Genomic DNA, 23,476 nt, shown 5'->3' on the forward strand with positions numbered 1-23,476 from the left:
TATTTTTTAAAATTTCCAAAACTTCAAAAAAATACAAAGAAAAGTCTGTTTTATTTTCCAAATTAGACCAGCAGAGGAAAAGAGAAAACCTGTCTATATGGACTCTCAAAAATAAACCTGATCAAGAATATATATAATTTATAGGGTCAGAGATGTCTCCGTCACTTCGTGACACACTTTTCGGCTTACAAGGAAGTAAATATGTTAAAAGATTTCTTTTTTTTTCTGAAGGCACTCTAGTACAAGGTGCTAGTCACGCCCCCATTTGTTGAGGGCGGTGCCCTGTAATGCGACAGCAAACAAAACCGCATGACAAGAGACACAAGAGACACAAGAAACACAAAAAGAAAAACAAGAAAAACATTTCATTGCTGCGGTTTTTCAAGAGGGGGGGACTCCAACTTCACTCCACACCAAATCGACACCCTAGATCCCCCCCAACCACTTGGAAGAGTCATCCGAAAACACCCACACAGTGCCACATATGACGCAGAGCATAAATTACTTTAAATTAGTTTTAATTGGCCAAGTCTTTGCCTTAACATTTAATAATTTAATTTTTGTGGCATGGGATGGATGCGTTTTTCCTTTTCTCACTTTGTTGATTTAAAAAAAGAAATATTTAATAACTGATATGGAGTGAAGAGTTATCGGAAGAGAGCTGTCAGAGTTAGTGGGAAAATTATTCAAGATTCCGATTCACCGATTCCGATTCCGATGATGTCATTAATTATGTGGCATGATAACGAATCGAGAAGAAAAATACAAAATACGAGAGCTGCTCGGCATGGTAATGAGATAATTTCAATTAACGTTCCATTCTTCGGGGGTACCAACAGTGCGTTTCGTCACTGTAACATTATGCTGCGGCTTGGGGAGAAATTAAAAAATGTTGAGTATTTAATAATGGGTTGGGTCTTTCGACTGGAAGCTGGGAAAATTGTTTAATGATTGTGATGGATGGACGTGCTTATTTGTAGATTTCTGTTTTTAATAATTGTGAACATTTTTATTTTGTCTCAAAGGTGAAAGAGACATCTCTTATCTCATAGAGATAAGTTTTCTTTATCTCGGGATTGAGTTCGAAAGACTGTCTTTTTAAGAAAGGAGATTGGGACTTTCTACGCCCCTTTGTGGTCCACTACTCCATCCCTAAAAATTCTACAGATGTTATAAAGATATTTTAAAGCTGCCATATAACTATTTTTGTGGGGGATACTGCCATGTTTTTCAATTTTTTATGGCGCATCCCCTTCAAAATCCTGGATTTCCGTATTTGGCCCATATCGATAGCTATATCTCAGCCAATTCTCATCCGATCCTTGAGAGGAATATCTTAATCGATTTGTGGGTCGATTCCCAGTAATTCTGCATCAAAATCTGGACAGAAAATATTTTTTGAAAATTTTTCAATTTTTTGTGGGGCATCCCCTTCAAAATCCTGGATTTCCGTACTTGGCCCATATCGATAGCTATATCTCAGCCAATTCTCATCCGATTCTTAAGCGGAATACCTCAAACGATTTGTGGATCGATTTCCAGTAATTCTGCATCTAAATCTGGACAGAAAATATTTTTTGAAAATTTTTCAATTTTTTGTGGGGCATCCCCTTCAAAATCCTGGATTTCCACACTTGGCCCACGTCCATAGCTATATCTCGGCCAATTCTCATCTGATCCTTAAGCGGAATACCTCAAAAGATTTGTGGATCGATTTCCATTAATTCTGCATCAAAATCTGGACAGAAAATATTTTTTGAAAATTTTTCAATTTTTTGTGGGGCATCCCCTTCAAAATCCTGGATTTCCGTTCTTGGCCCATATCGATAGCTATATCTCAGCCAATTCTTATCCGATCCTTGAGCGGAATACCTCAAACGATTTGTGGATCGATTTCCAGTAATTCTGCATCTAAATCTGGACAGAAAATATTTTTTGAAAATTTTTCAATTTTTTGTGGGGCATCCCCTTCAAAATCCTGGATTTCCGTACTTGGCCCATATCGATAGCTATATCTCAGCCAATTCTCATCCGATTCTTAAGCGGAATACCTCAAACGATTTGTGGATCGATTTCCAGTAATTCTGCATCTAAATCTGGACAGAAAATATTTTTTGAAAATTTTTCAATTTTTTGTGGGGCATCCCCTTCAAAATCCTGGATTTCCGTACTTGGCCCATATCGATAGCTATATCTCAGCCAATTCTCATCCGATTCTTAAGCGGAATACCTCAAACGATTTGTGGATCGATTTCCAGTAATTCTGCATCTAAATCTGGACAGAAAATATTTTTTGAAAATTTTTCAATTTTTTGTGGGGCATCCCCTTCAAAATCCTGGATTTCCACACTTGGCCCACGTCCATAGCTATATCTCGGCCAATTCTCATCTGATCCTTAAGCGGAATACCTCAAAAGATTTGTGGATCGATTTCCATTAATTCTGCATCAAAATCTGGACAGAAAATATTTTTTGAAAATTTTTCAATTTTTTGTGGGGCATCCCCTTCAAAATCCTGGATTTCCGTTCTTGGCCCATATCGATAGCTATATCTCAGCCAATTCTTATCCGATCCTTGAGCGGAATACCTCAAACGATTTGTGGATCGATTTCCAGTAATTCTGCATCTAAATCTGGACAGAAAATATTTTTTGAAAATTTTTCAATTTTTTATGGGGCATCCCCTTCAAAATCCTGGATTTCCGTTCTTGGCCCATATCGATAGCTATATCTCGGCTAATTCTCATCCGATCGTTAAGCGGAATACCTCAAAAGATTTGTGGATCGATTTCCAGTAATTCTGCATTAAAATCCTTTTTTCCTAAAAAAATATCTATATTTTTAATACCATTAATTAAAAGGCCTTAAAAAAAACAAATATCTTTGTTTTGACTTTACAAGTTCTAATGTCTAGGAGATATTTCTTATAAATTCAAAGCTTTAAGCAAAATCGTATCACTTGACCTAGAAAACCCCGAGACTTATAGTTCTGAAACGCACTGTACATCAGCAGTGATCATGACGAGAAGAGGTTGAAGTGGAATTGAAAATCTGTCGGTTGGCTGTATCTTATCTTCGAACCCTGACGGTCATAAACGAGTGTACAATTGTATATATGTTTGTATGTCTTTACGGAATTATATAAAATACCAATGGAACTTGTGCGGCGTTGAATAAAAAAAATAAAAGATAATATAATACCACAAATTGCTCGAATACTTGCCAAGATTTTCATATCAGAGTTATAAAACACTTGTTTTCCACGTTTTCCAAGCTGTCTATATTTTTATATAAATCTTTTTTTATTATCCATGTACTATCCATTGACCATCTAAACCAAAAACCTCAAGACCCCCAACCACCCCCTGGCCAACACCTGTTGCCATGTGCAGAAAGAAAAACCGCTGACACAGTGCATTGAACTCGAGAACTCAAAAAGCGAGAAATTCTTATGCAAAAAAATACAAAAAAAAATTTTAAAAAAAAAGAGAGCGTGCAAAAAATGAGAAAAATTTATAATAAAGAAACAAACGACCCGAGCGAGCATTTAAAAAAAATTAACGCAAACTTGCTGAGCAACGACTTGGATATATATAGTATCTTTTTATTTTTAGTTTTATTTTTTTTTGTTTTTTTTTTTTATTTTTTGTGGCCATCTCTTTCTAGCACTTAGGCATCGACGTCATCGCTTCACTTAGTCTTGCATCTTGTAGATACAATTGTAATGTTGTTGCAGTTGTTGTTGTTGTCTTCGCAATTACTTACAATATTTATGTTAAATGGGCAGACGGCGCCGGACTTGAAAAATACGACTCATATGTATGTGAAATAATTCGAGGCTTAAATAGAAGAAAACGCGGAATAAAAAATAAATAAGAGACGCACTCAACGAGTCGGTGGGCCAGCTCCCAGACACGAAGTCGCACTTTAAATGCACTGAACAAAAAAAAATTAATTCGAAAAAGGGATAAATAAATCATATTTGCAAATCTGAAAATAAAATCAAAATAAAATCGGACAGTTTGATTGTATATATTTATATATACAATAAGAGTCTATAGTTAATGCTAGTATTTTGTAGGAAATTCAGGAATATTAATAGAGATATTATAGAGCTCTATTAGTTTTAAATTTAATTTAACGAGAAATCCAACATCTTTGTGCCAAACTAATGAAATACACACCAAAATGTTTTCTTTTCCATTTTGGTCACACTAATTACATACCCAATTAGTTCAACTCAATTAGTTTTATGTAAAAATACCAAAAATAGCCTAGTGTGTCTGTAGTTACTATAAGTATCGATACTATTAACACTTCAAAGCTTTAAATTAAAAAAGAAAAATCATATTTTATATTTAAAAATAGAAAACAAAAAACCCATCGAATAAATAATTTTTTCGAGTCTATAATAAAAATATAAAAAAAACTTGGCTAGAGTCTTGAAATGAATTTTAATTATTTTGTCAATATTTGTATTCCCACTCGCTCCCGCTGCCGCCCACGTGTCACGCACTCACCTCCAGCAAGTACAACTTCAAATTAAAACCGTTTTTTTTTCTGCTTGCCGCTTCACATTGTTATCTCATCGTGTGGCCAGGAGAAAGGAGGAGGAGGAGAAAGAAGGAGAAAGCACGAAGAGGAGTGAAACGAACTTTGAGAACTTTGAAGAACGCAAAGCTAAAAAAAAAAGATAAATTATAAAAAAAAAAGCTGAGATTGAATCACAATAGAGGAGGGAGGGAGTGAGAGGGCAGATCGTTCAACTTGGCTAAACAATTCCCATTGCCGGCTTTCTTGTAGCTTTTTTTGCATTTTTTCCATAGAACTTTTAGCCAACTGTTGTATCTCATTTATTATTTTTTTTTCCACTTAGCCGGCAGGTAAATTCTGAGGCTAACAATTTTCGCATTAGAAACGGTTTTAAAGTCCAAAGTTGCAATTGCGATTGCGATTCCGATTGCGGCAGCAATTCTGATGCAGATGCAGATGCATAAATAAAAATCTCGTGGCAGGTTGCAGGTTGCTGGTTGTAGCTTACTAATTAATTTGCAACACGCATGCGCCACTTTTCCAGGCTGGGCCTAATTACATGCCATTTACATTATATTATACGTACTGACGGAACTTTCCCAAAGCTAAATAAATAGTTTAGAACATACAATAGCTATTAAAAATAAAAAATATATTTTTAAAAATTATATTCTTCCATTAAATTTAAATAATAATAGCTTTAAATCCAAAGCCTCTAGAGTTTTTGGTATTTTTTACATGGTTTCTACATTTGTGTAAAAAGTAAAGCCTACAAGCAGGCAGTGGTTTTTGTAAATGTAGTTTCTTTTGCTCAGCGTTAGATGGCGCCACAGCATATACTATAGAATAAGATTGTTCTTTTTTTCTTTTAATAAAACTTAAATTAATTATCTTTATTTTATATATTTCTTGCAGAAACTGAAGGCGAACTCACACGCTTAATAAAAACACTTCCCTGGGGCCCACTCTACTGTGTCCTGCAGCAGGACGATCAGACTTTCACTGCTTATTGCAGCGAAGAAATATCGGTGAGTATTAAAATTATATATAAAATAATAAATGTATTTATTTACCGACTAATACCTACTCACTTGGCTTGCAAGCTAAATGTAAACCTGTAAACTCTAAACATATCAAGTTCATTGGCTTTGTATTTTCTGTCTGTGTACATTTTATCCCTGTCTCTCTCGCACTATTGCTAACAAAAAATGGATGTATCATAAAAAATAAATACAAAAATTAAATAAAAAAAAACTACGCTACTAACCTGTAGATTTTTCCGGCAACGCCTAAAAAAGAGGTGGGTAGTTACAATTAATGTTAAAAATAAATATTATTAAAATAAAAATATAGATTACCGTTTTTAATTTAAGTGTAAAATATTTTTAAAAAAATTTAAATAAATAAAAGTAATAGTTTTGTAAATTAAAAACGGAAACTAATTCTTAAAATTAAAAAAAACATACTAATATTTAGTTTTTATTAAACCCACCACCTTTAGCTCGGGGATGTGTGCTATGAGGACATTCCAAGGATACGTCTGGACCGTGTCCGGCGTCCTGCCAAGGCCCTTTGGGATGGACCACCCACTCTGGCGGAGGAGAACGAGGACTCGGACTCTTGCATCGGAAGCGGAAGCGGAAGTGGCGGCATGAGCGGCATCAACGACATCGTTTTGAATACAACGCTGTATAATGACTTAGGTGAGTGTTTTTTAAAAGATATAGGGGATAAGTTTTAAGGAAAAAGGGTTAACAAATTATAGTATTACGATTTATGATACATTTAAAATTAAATTGGATTTAAATTTGATCATTTTTGTTTTAATTGTGAGTCTAGAATCTATAAAAACACAAAATATCGAAGTATTCCTTCCATCTTTCTCCAAATTATATCCTTAAATGTGAAACCGTTTTTCTCTTTTCTCTTTTTTTAGAAAATAAAAGGATTGTGGTTTATAGAAATCTTTTAGGGATCTTATTTATAGAATATAATCAATCCTTAGTCAAAAACTACAAAACTAAACTTAAAAAGAGTATTTTTTTTTAAATATTTATAAAGAGATATAGATAAAGAGCTATATCATATATATAGATACATATCTTATATCTTATCTTATCGTAAAGTAATATTTTTAAAACCTAAGTATAGCCCTCCAATTCTTATGAAAAATATGTTATAATTCGAGGGGAAGTAATATTTATTTAAAATAAAATAAAATATTGTGTTGTGTAACTCCGATACCCGACCGCCAGGTGTACTTGGTCCGTTAGTGGTGGTCAGGTGGTGCTTTAATTGCATTTGGCCGGCAAGCGGGCTCATCGGTGCTCATCAGTAATTGCATTTTTTTTCTATTTTCTATTTTTTGTTGTAACACTTTTCGATCGTATCAAGAGTGTGTGGATTAGTGTGTGTGTGTATCAGTTTCTGGCCAAGAGTAGTCAGGAAATTTGTTTGGACCGCCATCGTCACGCATGCCGGAGCATTAGGCACAATGGGCGGTGCAGTGGGGGGATGGGGGAGTGGGGAGCAGGGTGGGTGGTTTTTGGAGCCATGTGGAAGGTGCCGATACCGTCCATCCCACACAATCGTCAGAAACGAGATCGTTTCCTGCCAAGTGTCGGCTTATTGTGTTCGAAACTGCATTAAATAACCTTCAAGACCTACAACCATAAGCTTTGAGCTTTTTTTCTAAGCAGTTCTTTAAGACAAGACACTGAGAAAAATCAAGTTAAATAATTAATAAACTACTAAATTAAACTGTACTACAAAAAATCCTATTACTTCCTAAGAAGCCTTGCTGAGAGTTCTTTAACTTTTTCAATAATTATACTTATAAGAAATTTCAATCCCTCTTAACTAAAAGCAATGAGAAGCGCAGAGAAAGGTCCTTAAAGGTCCTCACCCACTTCTCTCAGTGTGCAGTTGCTTGTTTTCTTCGCTCTTTTCTTTTCTTCTCTGTTTGTTTCACTTGCCCAATCGTTCCATCAATGGGAGCCCCCCCAGCTGGAGAGAGCGAAAGAGAGTGGCGGCCAGAAAGAGTGTGTGGTGGTGGGGTGGGCCCAAAAGACAGTGGGGCGGAAGAGCAAGAGAGAGGGAGTGAGAGAACGGACACAGCTGACAAGTGACCTTTCCACGCTCGTTTCCGTTTCGTTCCGTCTCACGCCGTTGTTTGTCTCTGCTCTTGACTCTTTTTTTTGTTGTTGTTGTTTTTTTCTTGGCTCTGATGTGTTGTTGTTGTTGGTAGTAGTGCTTCCCAGTGTTTCGCCCAGTTGTTGGCTGGCTGGCTGGCTGGCTGGCTGGCGTTTCTCAGGCGTTTCTGTCGCGTTTTCTACCGCTCAGTCGACTTTAAGCTTCCGGCGCAGGCGGTTCAAATCGCTACCGTTCCGTGCGGTTCGTTCGGTTTCATTTTTGAAATTCTTTGTTTTTGAATTTTTTCACAGCTGAGTGACTGGCCTGGCTTATAAAAACAACAAAAACACATACTTTGAATTAAAAAAACAATTTTTTTTTAAATATTTTTTTGTTAAGTGAGATGTGTGTTTGGAAAATGGCTGAAAAACATACCAAAAACTATGCGGAACGTGTGTTTTAATGTGCTCGTTTTGCGTGTGCGTTGCGAATTCGAAAATGTTCTAAAAATAAATGCAAACAAAAACAAACAGAATGTGAAAATCGCCCAGTTCAAAAAAAAAATATAAAAAAATTTCAAAAAAAACTGGGCAACTACAAAGGCAAACATGCGAGTGCAAATTCTTCCCCCAAACACCTCCCCACCCCCCCACAGTATTTGTATTTCGGTTGTAAGCCCCACACCCCCACATTCTGACATGGCTCATCATCGGGCTATAAATTTAGCAAAAAAAAAAAATAAATAAAAATAACAGAAATATATATTTGAAAAAGAAAATTTCACATTTCCTTAGCATGCGACTTGCTAGCGGTTTTTGGGCGCGTTTTAGGGGCGGCCAAAATCAAAAAAAAAAAAGCCACCAAATAAAGTCCCAAAAAGAAAGGAAAACAAGAAGCCGCGACACCAGAATGAAAATGTTAACTGAATTAGGGAAATGAGCACTTGACACCATTTAAAGGGACACCGGAAAGTCGCGGGTTTCTTTTGTTTTTGTCGCCATTTTACTGTTAAACCGTTTACGGCCATAATCGTATCCGGATTAGCTACCAACTTTTTTTTTTGGTCTTGAAGAATTTGGGACATTTTGGTGGGAGAGAGAGGTGGAAGTGAGAGGAGGAAGAGAGCTTGGGGTGAGGCGGTAGGGTTGTGGGTGGTTGGGACGAGGGAGAGGGAGCTTCTGGCAAGTGTTGTTTGTTGTTTGTATAGTTGTTAGTTGTTATTGCTGCAATCACAAGCCGCTGACACACATATCAGCAGGTTTCAAATTGTTGTATTTAATACACTGACAAAAAAATGGCCTAAAGTTAATAATAGTAGTGGAATATATGTAAAATAATGTAAAAACATTTTTGTGTAGATAAATTTTTGAGTATTTTTGGTATTTTTGTAGAGAATATTTTTGTTTTTGACAATTTTTGTATAAAATTCATTTATTTTTAAACCAAACCAGGATTTTCAAAATATATTCAAGAATTAGAAAGTAAATTATTCAAAGTCTTTTAAGAAAAAAGAAAATCTGTCTAAAAAAAAGTTTAAATAATTTTTAAAATATAAATATAAAAATGGCATAAAAAAAATTGTAAAATTGTTAAAAATTATATAGATTTTTAAAAAATCTATTGTTCTATTGTTAAGATTTGTACAAACTGAAAAATTAAAATAAAAACTATAGAACTAAAAATAAAATTTAAAGTTCTAAAATATTTATGAATTTTATTAAAAAATTCTTAAAAATATTTTGAAACCTAAAAAGTCAAACGCATTTCTCCCAGTGCATATTGAGTTCCATCAAATTTTTCGAGGCCCATGCAAATCACACAAAAGTGTCAAGCCCGGCTTACAGCGGCAGTGACAACAACAGTAACAACCTGAACAACTTGTAGACTGTGGACAGTTGCAGCTGCAACATCGAGTAACGGGCTTAACAACGGAAATCGGTATCGAAAAGGAAAGAAAATAAAATAAAAGAAAAGAAAAGCGAGCGAAAAGCTAAAAAGCTAAAAGCGAAAAGAAAAATCCAACGCCAATTGACACCAATTAAATAATTTGATGCACATGACCCACATTTTATTTATATATATATCGTATATCGTATATCGTTTATCGCATATCGTTTATATGTCTATCTGTACATTATGCGGCAGCTTCAAGAACAAATGCACTTGCAACTGCAACAAGAGTTGATGAAAAAAAAAAAAGATATATATTTGTTTTTAAAAATAGCCAACCAGATCGAGAATTTCAATTCATCTAGCCCTGACTGACTGATTTTCTCCTTCCACCCTCTGTCCGTCTTGGCTATCGCCCATCTCTATCGTTTTATGGCAGTATATATATTTTATTTTTATTTGAGACAATTGCGGGCTGTCAGAAAATTCCACAACTCGCTAAAAATTCATCAACTGAGGTTAACAGCTTGTCAATAATATTTGTGATGGCTTTTCTTTGTCAGATTTAAGATCGGATTTAATTAAAGTTGAAAAAACAATAGGTTGTCAAAACTTTAATTATGAGAAGTTATAATATTTAAGGGGTTTGTTAGTCCTTAGTAGCCTGCCTCCACTTATAACTAACTAATAATACTCTTGAAAGTGTTTAATTTAACTCCTTAATCAGGTTCACCCTAAGAACTGTCCGTCTGTCCGCCAAAAATAATACTTTCTTAAAGGATACTTTATATTATATCTATATTATATCTTTTTCTCCTTATAATCCCTGATCCCTTAGAGTTCCTAGACATCCTTGATATCCCCTACTAGCATCCCAGTCTCGATAGCCCTGTCCTTCTGTCCGCTTGTCCGCCAAAAAGCCAAACTCCACTTACCATCTCTTTGGTTATGTCATCCTTGGCTCACTCTAGTTGATCACTTTGGGCCGTATGACTTCCCAGCAGTCGATCAAATTTGTGGTAATCATCTTTTGTTTGAAACTGGTGTGTAATTGTTTGTGATCTCCATTTATTTCTCCTTTTTTTTTACAATTTAATTTTTTGTTTTGTTTTGAGTTGCCCTTCTCTTTACTTTGTTGTTTGTATCTTTCGTTACAACGCTTCCTTTTTTGTTTTGTGTGTAGTTTAGTGTTGTGTTTTGTTGTTTAGTGTTGTGTGGAGTTCATGGAAACAAAGCTTTGTGTTTTTTTTTGCATTGGTTCAGTGGAGTTTGGAAGGGGGCACCACCGATTGTCACTTTGGCGGAGAGCTTTTTGAGTTATTGTTGTGTATCTGAAAGTGTATGTATCTGTATCTGTATCTGTATCTGTATCTGCATCCGTAGTTGTTGTCTGGTTTTGGGGCCTAACCCGCGAGATGCTCGCATATATCTCATTGTTGCGGGTGAAATTTGCCAGACAATGCAATCCCCCTTCCATTTTTTTGTTGTCTCTAGTTTTTTAGCCTTTTTTTACCTGGTTGTTGGTGCTGCCGTTGTTAATTATATGCGCAAATAGTTAAAGTCAAATTAAAATGCATTGCATTGGGTGGCGGACGCTTGGCAGCCTTTTTTTTTTTTACCAGACTTCGACTAGGCCCGGCTCTGGTGACTGGCAGAATGCGCTGCAATTAATGAACAAAGCGAGGAAATGAGGCATTATCATCAAAATGATCATCTTTTAGAATTTTTATCTTACTTGCCATGGCTTGAAAGGTTTTTTTTAAATTGGGGAGTCTCTTTTACTTCCAATTAAAAATGGAGATAATCTTATTTAGTCATTAATTACGTATTAATCGATGACTAATATATGAGTAAATTTTAGTTAATACTTTGAATTAAATTTAATAGCAGGGAATTAATCATGAAATTATTCCATAAAAGGGTTTATTGCTTGTTTATTTTACTTTAAGCTTGAGTTTCCTTATAATTCTCAAATGGTTCTAGCAATAATAGACTTTTTACTTGCCATTTCTTAAAAGTAACTACTTTGTATAATTTTTAATATTTATTTTTAGCCAAGTATAGAGTGTTTGAGGAACTTCTTCTCCCCAGAGCCCCTTCCTTTTGTTTCTTTTTGCATTTCCGTTACTTTGAAGTGGCTGTATGGTGATTTTGAGGCTGCTGAAATTGAATAATTTGAGTCATAACCGCCAGATACGAATGCAATAGCAACAATTAGTGGCGCGGCTTAGTAATTCATATGTCATAAATCTATCTGTCATTCAGTCAGTCAGTCATTCAGTTTGTCAGTCATTCACTTTATTCAGTTCGTTCATCCATTGGCTGCCTGGCATTTTGCGTATTCCATATCCATATGTGTATCCATATCTGTATCTTCCACTTGTCTGGTCGGGTCTGGTCTGGTCTCTGGTCTCTGGTCTGGTCATGGCTTGCCACACATCTGAGAGATGTCGTCATCATCCTCAGTCCTCATCATCATGCACAGATGTATAACAATCATCCGCTTTTCTATAGCCCACGGGACACGCCCCGATCTATATATTATGAGGGGGGGGCATACCATAATACCATATACCATGACTATATGGTGGCAATTGCCGCCAACAAAACATCAAATTAAGTCGATTGTATAATCAAGTGAAGGAGACCCACTCTCTGGCTCTAATCGCTCTACTAAATGAGTGATAAACCAGATGATGATGGATCATCATTCTCTGCAATTTAGCCTTCAAAATAGCTCCCAAAAATAACCCTTTTTTTTTTCTGGCCACCCAACAAGCGAGGGATAATGGCATGGAAATTATTGTAATTATTGAGATTTGTAGTTAGTTTTCTTGGAATTTTTTTTTAGCTAAAAAGAGACATGATTAGATGGTCCTAAAGATGGTTTCTTTTTTTTAAGGGAATAATAGCCTCTATTTGTTGTTACCAACCCGGGGAATGTAAACAAGAATTGCTACTCCCATTTTGTTTATATTTTGATGAGCCAAATGAGAATTTGTTCGGATCGGTTCTTGATTTGTTTACATCGGTGGAGAAATTTGTTTATTTCGCACCTTGAGATGCGTTTGAAATCATTTCCAAAAATACCCACATCGCCAAGTTTTTCCAAAGCTCTCCAATTGCGATCATCTCTCTTTCTATTTTTTTCTTTTTTTTATACATTACGCTGTGTGATATATTTAGCAAAAAAAAAAAATATAATCGCATAAACAAGTAAACTAAAAACAGCCTCTCTTAAGACTAAAAGCATCAAGTTCACACAGTTCTGCCATTAAAATAATATAAGGTCTATGGGGGAAAAATAGATATATGTACTTATTCCAATATAGGCCCCTCAGAGATGGCCCCAAGTTCCCGCTCATTGTGTTGGAAAAACATTAAAACAGTTAAAATTGCTTTATGTATTTCAACATGGCCGGAACACTGTTGATGGCCGCACGTTGGGCGCTACTTAGACAAGGAGAAAGAGAAGGATAGATTGGGGCAGAGAGAGATGGGGCTACTAACTTATAAGACAATGAGTTCGCGCTCCTATTTTTTTGCCCGGCAAATAATTTACATAATATGCAACACATGTTGACACGAATATCTGGAAGGGGGTCTGAGTCTGGAAAAATGGGGGCTACTACACTGCGTCTATGGTTCATCGTGTGAAAATTGCGTTGCTGCCTTGCCTTGTTTTATTTTTCCTATTTTTTTTTTTGTGAAAGCAACTCTGATGACAGGTTCTAACGGGTTCTAATCCAAGTGGCAAGTAGTCATCAGGGAAATGGGCGTTTTTTTTCTACAATTGCTTAGGGATTAGACGTTAAAAACTAAAAACAAATCACATAAAGAGTGATTCTCCCACGATTTCAATAGATCTTCGATAAGAGGTTCTTCCCTTGGTTGCCCAACTGAAAGCTGATCCGATCACTTCAAATGAGAAACCGCGAATTTCCGACACAAAATGCCAAAACGTGCCTCCAATGACAACCGGACGAGGCGGCCAAAACAACAATTTCACTCGTCGTTTCTTTAATTTCATTCGAGTGTGGATCAACGACCACAACAATTGCCCCACCAGTACACCAGTCTGACCGACCTGGCCCGGTCCCTGGCTCACCATATACTTTAGTTGCCCGCCCGCCCGGCAATCATCATTATTGTTCTGAATGAATCACACAAAAGGCAACACCACCACCCCCACTTACCTCCATCCTTTGGAGAAGTGCCTCCTCCGCATTAGCCTCCTCTTCAAGCCGTTTGGCCCAGTACACTACAAGAAAAGTTTAGGGGGATCTTGGGGGTAAATAATATAGAAGCTTAGAAGAGTTTGATCTTCAAAAGTTAAAGATTTTAGGCCAGAGGACAGAGGGTCTTGGGTTTTAATCCTTTTATCCGTCAGTTTTAGGCTACTTTCTTTCTTAGTTTTAAGATTTATTTAAAAACAAAAATTAAGAGAATTTTCTGTAGATAAAAACAATAGTTTTAAAGCCTTTCCTATATATATAATTGATCTATATATCCAGATAAGTCTATAAAGACGCTTATTTCTCAGCTTAGTCATGATTCTTTTTTAAACTTTTTATAGAAATTTATATAAATATTATTGTATAGATTCTTAGCCATTTTCTTATTCTATTATTCACTAATACTAGCTATTATAGCTCTTCTTTCTTATATCTATATCTCACATAGTTTCTTTACCCCCTTAAATTATTAAAAATATTTCTCTCAGTGCCCTTAACTTCAAAGTAAAATTGCGGTTTGATTGGAGAGAGTATTACTTTACCAAGAAGAGAATTACAACAACTCGATGTGGAAGAATTTGTTTGTGGAAGAAGGCTCTTTATGGTTATGCCAAAAGTGGCTCAGAAGTCTTCCCAAAAATAGACTCTAGCTTGAATAATTTATTAAAAATAAATAAAGTTTAAATTTTATTTGTTTTTCTAACAAGAAGAAGTGTCAGTTCCCATATATTGTCTGTTTGTATCTTTGTCTCGATGGTTCTATGTATCTTTGTATCTATGTATCTTTGTATCTTTGTATCTCTTTCCCGGCAGTGCGTGTGCCCAAATGTGTGTGTGTGTCGCAATTATCACCGCAATCATTGTGGTCCATTTTGATCTCATCACTAACGTCAATTACGCCGCGACTTCAATTTGCCGTTTGCCGGCTAAAATGAAAAAAAAAAATAAAAAATACAAGAAAAATGGGGTGGGGTACTTGCTCTCAGTGTAGATGCGAAAAAAAAGCGAGAAGATGAAAAGAAATGCCATAATAGAAATCTAAGATCTTTGGCTTGCTGGCCGGGCTGTCTACTGGCCTGATCTCTCAACTGTTTTGCGGCCCAGCGAGAGGGAAATGACCTGGGACCGGTGCTGCAGACCCCACGGCCCTTTTTCCTCAATACCATAATGCCATACCACCTCCCTATCATAATACCTGCAACCCTCTGGCCATGATCTGCGCAATAATGCACTGCGAGAAATCCTACTACTCTACTACTGTTGCTTAATATATTTACAATTTTATTTTCAGTCAGTTTTCATATATTGCTTAGGAGAAATATTTTCTTAAAATTCTCTTGAAATCTTCCTCTACAAATTTTTTTGAAATTTAAAATTAAAAAATCATCATTATTTTTCATAAAACTTTTCAAAAACAGCAATTTTTTCTGAAAAAATTCTTTCAAAAACAATTCTAAAAAATTTTATTTGTAAAATGTGTTATAATTCTCAGCCAAAATATTTTTTCTCAATATTTTTTTTTATATTTAAGACTAGCCTGGCACTTCTATAACATATTATTTAATAAAGTTATTAATTTATTTTTTCAAAAACTTTTTAAAAATATCATACTTCAAAATCTCTTTCAAAAACATCCTTAAACTCTGTTTTTTATATAATTTGGACTACTCCCTATATGAAATATTTTTTTTACCCTATTTTTTCCAGTGCAGTGTTGCATAACACCCTGGCATAGTTGGTTGCGCTTTACTGGCGCTTGTCGTTGGCGTCTCTGCCTCTGACAGCTATTCTGGCCATTATTGTTAGTTTGTTGTTAGTGGGGGGCGGGGGGATTCTATCGTAGTTATAGTTCTAGCGACAATAGATGGAAATTTTCCCACGTCCCCGGAGCGGCCAGAGAGTGCCTATTATGAGGCGATACTCATTATAATATATATTAGCCATAAACCTAATGAGCTTAAGCTCCTCCTTTTTAAATTCGCTGGAACATTAATTTGCAAAAAAAAAGTAACAAAAACTAAACTAATAAACAGCTTAACAAGAGATGCTAAAAATTTTTAAACTATATTTTAGAGGTTTTTAAATTTTAAACAAAAATGGGCAAAAAACTATTGTCTTTGAAATAATGGCCATACTTTAAAGACAATAATTTTAAGAAAAATACTTTAAAATTCTGAACGACTGATTTTGAAGGTTGTACTTAAAATATTATATATTATTTTATAAAAAATATTACTTTTGAGGCCTTGAAGTGTGAGAAGTTTTTCCCAAAAAAATGTAATAATTGTACTTGATTTTAATCGCACTTCTCTTGATTTTTTCACATTTCTTTTTATGTAAAACCCCCTTTGTAGCCCCTGAGATTCAAAAAGAAAGACTGTTGTTGGGTTCATGGGAAGTCGTTGGGGAAAAAAAGCGAAAGCCTTATCTGATTTCTTGGGATTTATGAGGAGGAAATGCTGCCTAGGTTTCCCCAAAGCTACTGATCATTTATCATCCGCTGAATCGCTCTCTCTTTTTTAACTTTTTTTCTCCTTTATCTAGCTGTTGTTCTTTACACCTTTGCTTGAGTCATCATCCCTCCTCTGTATTTTCTTTTCTTTAAATAGCTTATCACTTGGCTTTTTTTTTCGTTTTTTTTTTTACCTGAGCTCTATTATCCCAGGCCCAGTCCCAGTCCCGCCCCCAAATGCAATTATAGAAAGAGAGATATATAGACCTGCATACATGCATACATAATCAGTAATGTCTGGGCAAAGTCTATGGCTTTTGACGTTTTTTCTACTCTACCTAAGGGGGTCTATAAGTTTAGGGAGTTAGAGAGGTATTTTTTGTAGCTCTTCTATTGATATAACTAACCATATATGGTCTAACCATATATATTTGCTCATATATATATTTTAATTCAAACTAGAGTTCTAAATTTTAAAACTAGGAAGCTGGAACTAGGTACTTATTGGTTTACCCCCTTTTTTTTGGAAAAAAATATGTCTGCTAGGGTTCTAATTTTCAAAACTATAAGAATTAGAACCTAAATCAATAGACTTTATCCTATAACCTAAAATATTTGACATTTTTTGTCAAATTAGAGTGACCATAAGAGCATACAGCTTTCGGTTCCGCCGGAAGTCAAGGCTTTCCTTTCCTGTCATTTATTTTTTTGAAGCTGTTATCGACAACGTGCAAAAATGCATCTCTCTCAAATTATTCATTATGCAGACAGGGGATGCTTCCAAATTTAACAAAAAATTAAAAACAAAAATAAAAAAGTATATATAACCAACAAAATGTGACGCCAACGCCTTTTGTTTTTACAAAAAATAAAAATAAATAAAAATAAATCGGAAAAAAAGAGCTTCCAGCTTTGAAGCGTTGCATGCTGCTGCCTTTATATGGCGCATCCGTTGCTGTTGCCGCTTTTGTTTGGAGTTTTTCTCATTTTCCCATATAAAAAAAATACAGAAAAAAAAATATAAATAAAATACAGTGGCCAGCAGCCGCAAGAGGAGTCATGTGTCCATATATAAACAAAGATACAAAGATACAAAGATATATGTGTGTAGATATGTATTCTATAGCCGACTTGGTGGGACTCTGGGCAGCATATCGAATTCTGAGCACTTCTGGCCATTGGCTTGCACTTCCGTTTCAACAAAAGGTGGAAGAAGGAACAGAAAACCGGTGGAAAGAGAGAACGAAAGTGGCCAGAACTCCTCTCCGGGCTTACAGGTGCCGGTGTAGGCGTCTCGCTTCACAGGGTTAGGGAGAGAGAAAAAAAACAGGACATGAATATACACGGGAAGAAATATTAATTAGTTCTATGGTTGAAAAAAATTAAATCATAAATATTAAAAAAATATACATAGAATAGAAATAGTTTCTTTGTATTTAACTTTTAAAATAAAATAATTGAGAAAATAATACTAAAAATTTATATAATTAACTAAAAAAGAGTCTAGATAATAGGAAAAGCTTAAAAAAAGCCACTTTTATTGAATCTAAATTGAATTTTTATAATATCACAAAAATAAAATATATTATAGTCATGACATAATATAAATTTGAAAAAATACTCAAAATATTAAGAAACCTTGATAACTTTTAATTGAAAACCTCAAAAACTCAATATTTGAACTCAATATCCCTGTAAAATTATATTATTTCCCATAAAATTCACACACTCTCCCAGTTTCTCACAGTGCATAGTGAGATGGTAGAGAGAACAGCTGCTGCGTGTCTGTCGCAGCTACTGTGTTGGAGAAAGTAACTAAAAAAAAATAGTCAAGTCTGGCGAAATTCGTGTTTTTTATCACCAGAGCACGCACACACACTGAGAGAGAAAAAAAGTAGAAAAAAAGTAGAAAATTAATACATAAATATGTGATGATGGTAGCCAGTTTTCTTTTTGGGCACGCAGCAATTGAAACTAAAAACGAGGCAATATGGAAAATTATTTTAATAGCCATAAAATAAAAAATAAAAATAAAAAAAAATACGAAACGCACACGCAAGAGGAAAATCGAGAAATGGAAATCAACAAACCACAAAATTGAGGCCTAGAATTCACACCATATGAGGAGGGGGAAGGAAAGGGGGAAAAATGCAAAAACCAAATAAGAGAAAGCCAAAACCGAAAACCAAAAACCAAAAAGCCAAAACCGAGGCTACAACTCTTTGAAATCATTACTGATTTCGAACGCCTTGGGCCGCATTGCATACATTATGCTGGGGCTCTTGCCATAATTGGCCAGCATTTATCGATTGGCGCCTCGATTACTCGATGGCTTAAGTGAAACCCGCCAAGTGATTGATAAATTAAGCCTAATAGTCCATTATTAGGGCTTAGGTGAGGGTATTCAAGGTTGTGTTTACTCTTGAAGAGGTTTCATTTAAGTAATTGTGTTTTATTTTAGAAAATTGTTTCTTAAAAGCGAGGTTTTGTGGTTTTTATCGATAATTAATCGATATTTCTTGCTTTATTTTGCCTATCTATACAAAAAGAGGTTATATTCCACTCCAATGTATGTTATTTATAATTTTAAATTGATTTTCTGTAAGATTTTATAGTTTGTTTTAAAGAAATTCAAATTTTAAATAGATTTTTATGATTTTTTTTGTTTTTTAAATTTTAAAACTTAATAAAAAAGTTAATTATTTGATTTTAAAATCAAAACTTTCTGTACAAACCTCTACTCATATTTGAAAACATTTTCTGAAAAAGTACCATAACTCTAAAACCTGCAAATAAAATACTAAAATTCGACTTCCATTCGTTCCTTGTCCACAACCACCTTGTTTCGTTCCGTTTCCGTTTCGTTGCCCCGAAAGCCAACGAGCGTGAAATTGTACAAGTTAAAAGGAAAATTTAAGCCAGAGTGCCAGTAATGGCCTAATGGCTGTGTGTTTGTTTTTCGTGAAAATCCATTGCGCAGTCGCGCGTGTGCAGAACAAGAACCACGAAGTTGAAGGAAAAATTAGCTAAGCAATTTTAGAGTCACAAAAAAAGAGTCCAAAGAATATTACTACATGTGTATATATATTTTTTGTTATTTTTTTTGGGGGTGGAGCAGGGAAAAACCAGTAGGGGTGCGCGCCTCCAGGGGCCAACACGCCATGACCATAAATCTTAATTGCCGGAGCAGGCAACCGAAACCGAAACCGTCGATGTCAGATGGCCCAAGCCATAACACATAAAAAAGCGTAATATTTATAAAAAAAAAAAAAAAAAAAAACAACAAAAAATAAGGAAAAAACCAACAGCCTGAAAAGAAAAACTTCAAAAAGCCAGACCAGTTATTCAATATTCGCGTGTTGTGAAAAAAAAAAATTACAATTTCCAAAGCAATTCGTACAGGAAACCATGTCAAGTTTAAGGATAAACTAAGCCCACACCAGCTACTTCAACCAAAAATATACAAAAATCAGAAATACAAACTCAAAAGGATAGAAAATAAATAAAAAATACCAAAAATAATCAAGCAAAATCCAAAGGAAAATCAAGAAAATGAACTGCGGTGCTTTGCGCGCAATTAGCGACGAGGTGCAAATGCAGTCAGTGGCGGAAAATGCCACAAACCAGCAGAGGAAAATGCACTCCATGCCCCGCAACACGCAGCCCCCCCAGCAGCACCATCTGCAGCAGCAGCAGCAGCAGCAGTTGTTGCCACACAACCCACAGCAGGCGCCACAAACAACGACGGCTCTGCGTCGCAGCACCATGCCCCGGGGCAGGGGACTGGCCTCCTGTCTGCGGGGCGAACGGGACGATGCCCCAACGCCGCCCATTCACGAGGTCCACTGCGACGTGCAGCAGTTGCAGATGTTGCAACAGCCGCAGCAGCTGCAGCAGGAGCAGCTCCTGCACCAGCAGGATCGCATCTCGGGTGGGGGATCGGCGGCCTCAACGCTGGAAAATGCGGGCAGGAGTAAGTAAAAATTTTAAGGGTGGGAGGTTATTTAATAAAATATTAAAAATATAAATATTTCTCATCCCTCTATATATTTTTAAAAATTTTCTAAAACTTTGATACATGTTTTCTAAAATTTTAAAAGAACTCTGAAAGAAGTTTTTGAAAAACCTCATTTTTGAAAAATTTTTATCTATATTTTAATATAATTAATTTATCATTTATAGTATTAAGCCCTTTTTTATCAAAACCTTTTTTAAAAAATTCTCAGAAATAACTTTGAAATTCTTTAATTGAAATAAAAAACTTAAAACTATATAGCTCTCTATATAATCACTATATTCATTGAAAAAAAAAATGTAAACATGCTGATAAAAATAGAAACAAGCAAGTTACTCATTATTCATAACTCATTAGTTAAAAATATGCCAGAAAAAATAAATATATAATATATAGATTAAAAAAAAAAGAGAACCAGAACCTTTGGAACTAAAATATTATAACCTTGAGATATAAATTTCGGAGAGGGGAGAGTTTTTCTCAAAGAAGGATGGGTGGATGGATGGATATATGGATGGAATGACAGAGTGACAGAGTGACGGATGTGACATCATCGAGAATCCGCAATCATCATTGTTGGGCTGTTGGGCTGTTGGATAGTATCTGACGGATCGCTGGGATGGCTCTGGGGGTCGTTCGGTCATTCCGCTTTGAAGTCAATTGTGTGGCGGCATAATTTTTACAGTTACACTGTTACGGAGTGATGACCCGCGGAAAAGTTGAGATAATGCAGCGAAAAAAAAAAATGAAAAAGTGTTGGGAAAAAGTGTCAACGCATAATGACGGGTTGATGGGAAACCCAGTAGAGTCTAGAGTCTAGTACTGTCTGGAGGCAAGAGTCTCTCCTCCTGGGTCACCTACAACAATTGCTCAATTTATGAGTTTGGCCCACATGCCACTGCCACCACACAGTACTTTGTGAGTATCTTTTTTTTTTTTAGCTTTCCAGTCTAGTGGTGTTTTTTTTTGTTCGCGACAGCAATTTATTTTTGCATTAATTGAAATGAATTCATAACACGAGTCAGAGGCCCAAAGGTCAAGTCATGTAAATGGGTCGACAATATGCAAAAACTGATGCTTACTTTAGCTCTTAAATTATTCAAGATCTACATTACTTAATATACCATTTCCCACTGCCATTTAAATGTTTATAACTCATTTTATTTATTTTCTTGCCATTACAGGTGAGTACAAATCGAAGACACTGCCGCGGATTCATTTCGATACGGCGCTAAATGATACATCTCTGAACGAAGGTAAAAATAATACAAAAAGCCTGATTGTTTCGAGGGTTTGTATATCGACACCCCTTTTATACATATATATATATTTTTTGTATATATATATTTAATTACTCAGCTACATCTCAATGTCGCGACTTTGTTCCCCCAATTACCATGTGGCGCTACCCAAACCCGACTTCTGGGCTTCTTCTAGAGACCTAGAAACCCACAAATGCTCAACTCTTTTTTTTTTTTAAGCCAGCTCAGCAAACTTATCTGTTATAATATTTTATTTTATTTTATAACATTTTTTTTCCTTAATTCCCGATGAGCTCAACCACGAACCATTATATCTTTTATGATTTTCTGAATAGTGTCTGTTTTTGGAGTGCTTTTCAGAACTCGTTTGATTTGCAAGTGAAAAATGAATTAAGTGGCTATCGCATAGAGATTGTAATTTAATTCATTAATATTTATATAGACCAGATGCTAGTAATTGATTCTACAAACCGTTTCTTGTCTGAAACTAGTTTAAAATCAATCAAATCCTGATTGAGATACAAATTAAATGCTGTCAGTTAGTGGCTTGACAGTTTTTAATTAGATTTCTGTGTTTTTTTCGTTTGGAATTTAAGTTATTTTTAAATATAAATATTCAAACTCTACATCTCTCTTACTTATCTACATAAAAATACTGCACAAATACTGCACTTAATACTACATCCCAAAAGTATGCTGCAGTATTTTTCGTAGCATACTTCTGTGCAACTATTCCACCACCGTTATATGTTAGTGTAACGGAATTTCTTGTGACAGGATGTGTTGATTATATAACGATCAGTGGTCAAGGGTTGAAATTCGAACACCAACTCGCCCCCTACTCGGTCCTACCCGTATTTAATTCTGAAATATTCTGAAATATGTTACTCTCGCAACCCCTCGTCGGAATTTAGAGTTTCCCAACCCAGTTATATTTAGTTCTTTGTGTGCCGGGCTCTATGCTAATAATGCCCATGACTATAATGGTTAGGGAAATGAAAGAATGGTTACTTTCAAGCTGCTCATAAACAAGTCTTCCGCTTTTATTTTGTATTTTGCATTTTTGTTGCTTTTTTTTTGTTTTTTTTTTGTTGCAAAGGCCCAGGCGAAGGAGGTGAACGTGTCACATAAAACCCCATAGTCACGCACTTCCGCAGCCAAAGAAGAAAAAATTAAAATGGAGGTAACGAGCGTTACGAGGGACGGGCTTTGGGCTTTGGGCGTTGGGAGTCGGGCGTCGGGGTTCCCCCTAATTTGTATTATGCGTTTGCCCTGATGCCTAAGTAGTAGCACACTAGGGGTTAAAATAATAGGACTATAAAGAAAAATTATATGTGTAAATTTTTATTTTAAAATTAAAGTAATTTATATATTTTTATTATAAAAAATAGAAAAATTGTATAGGAAGCCTAAGAATATTATTCGATTATTGATATGATATAAGATAATAATCAGATTTATTTATTTATAATTAATTTTGGTCAGAGTTCAAACTTAATTTTACTCAAAAAAAACTATTTTTTTTTAAATAATAGAATATTTTAGTAATATGATGATTAATTGATGATTAAAGATAAATATATATTGTAGTTAAAAAAAATAATAATAATAAATTATTCAAAACAAAAACTTTTTTAAACGCTTCATGACAATCTTAAAAAAAAGATAGTTCCTTAAAAAATATCCTTAAAAACTCCCAAGCAATTCCTCTTCTTGGCACTATTTATCTCACCACCACTGTGTATCTTATTTACATAAACGCAGACACAGATACAAAAGTGCGAGTGTGTCGGTGTGTGTAGTATACCTGCTCTCAATTAGATCAATTACGAGGCACATTGCCACTCACGCCCTTATGTTGCTTTTGCTTTCAGCTTCGTAGGTTTTTCTTTTTCATTTTCTTTCTGTGTTCCAATCCAATTTCTTAGGGTATTTGGGAAAAAGATACAATCTTGTA

The 23,476-nt window shown here is 35.2% G+C and overlaps 1 protein-coding gene across 7 annotated transcripts in view; it reads left to right on the plus strand.

The window, feature by feature from the left end:
- The window catches only part of LOC6502225 (ras GTPase-activating protein raskol), a 47,080-nt gene that overhangs the window by 8,923 nt on the left and 14,681 nt on the right, over positions 1–23,476 (plus strand). Inside the window, exons 2-5 of one of the 7 annotated variants that reach the window (XM_044717164.1) lie at positions 5,449–5,561; positions 5,807–5,833; positions 6,035–6,236; positions 21,442–21,513. In XM_044717164.1, the coding sequence (XP_044573099.1) occupies positions 5,449–5,561; positions 5,807–5,833; positions 6,035–6,236; positions 21,442–21,513 (414 nt within the window). Of the gene's footprint in view, positions 1–5,448; positions 5,562–5,806; positions 5,834–6,034; positions 6,237–7,774; positions 7,927–19,505; positions 20,216–21,441; positions 21,514–23,476 lie in introns of those variants that run through there. The other 6 variants (XM_032452932.2, XM_044717166.1, XM_032452931.2 and 3 more) reach the window with 6 other exon arrangements.

This window comes from Drosophila ananassae, chromosome XL, assembly GCF_017639315.1.
Source record: "Drosophila ananassae strain 14024-0371.13 chromosome XL, ASM1763931v2, whole genome shotgun sequence".
Classification (NCBI taxonomy): Eukaryota; Metazoa; Arthropoda; class Insecta; order Diptera; family Drosophilidae; genus Drosophila; species Drosophila ananassae.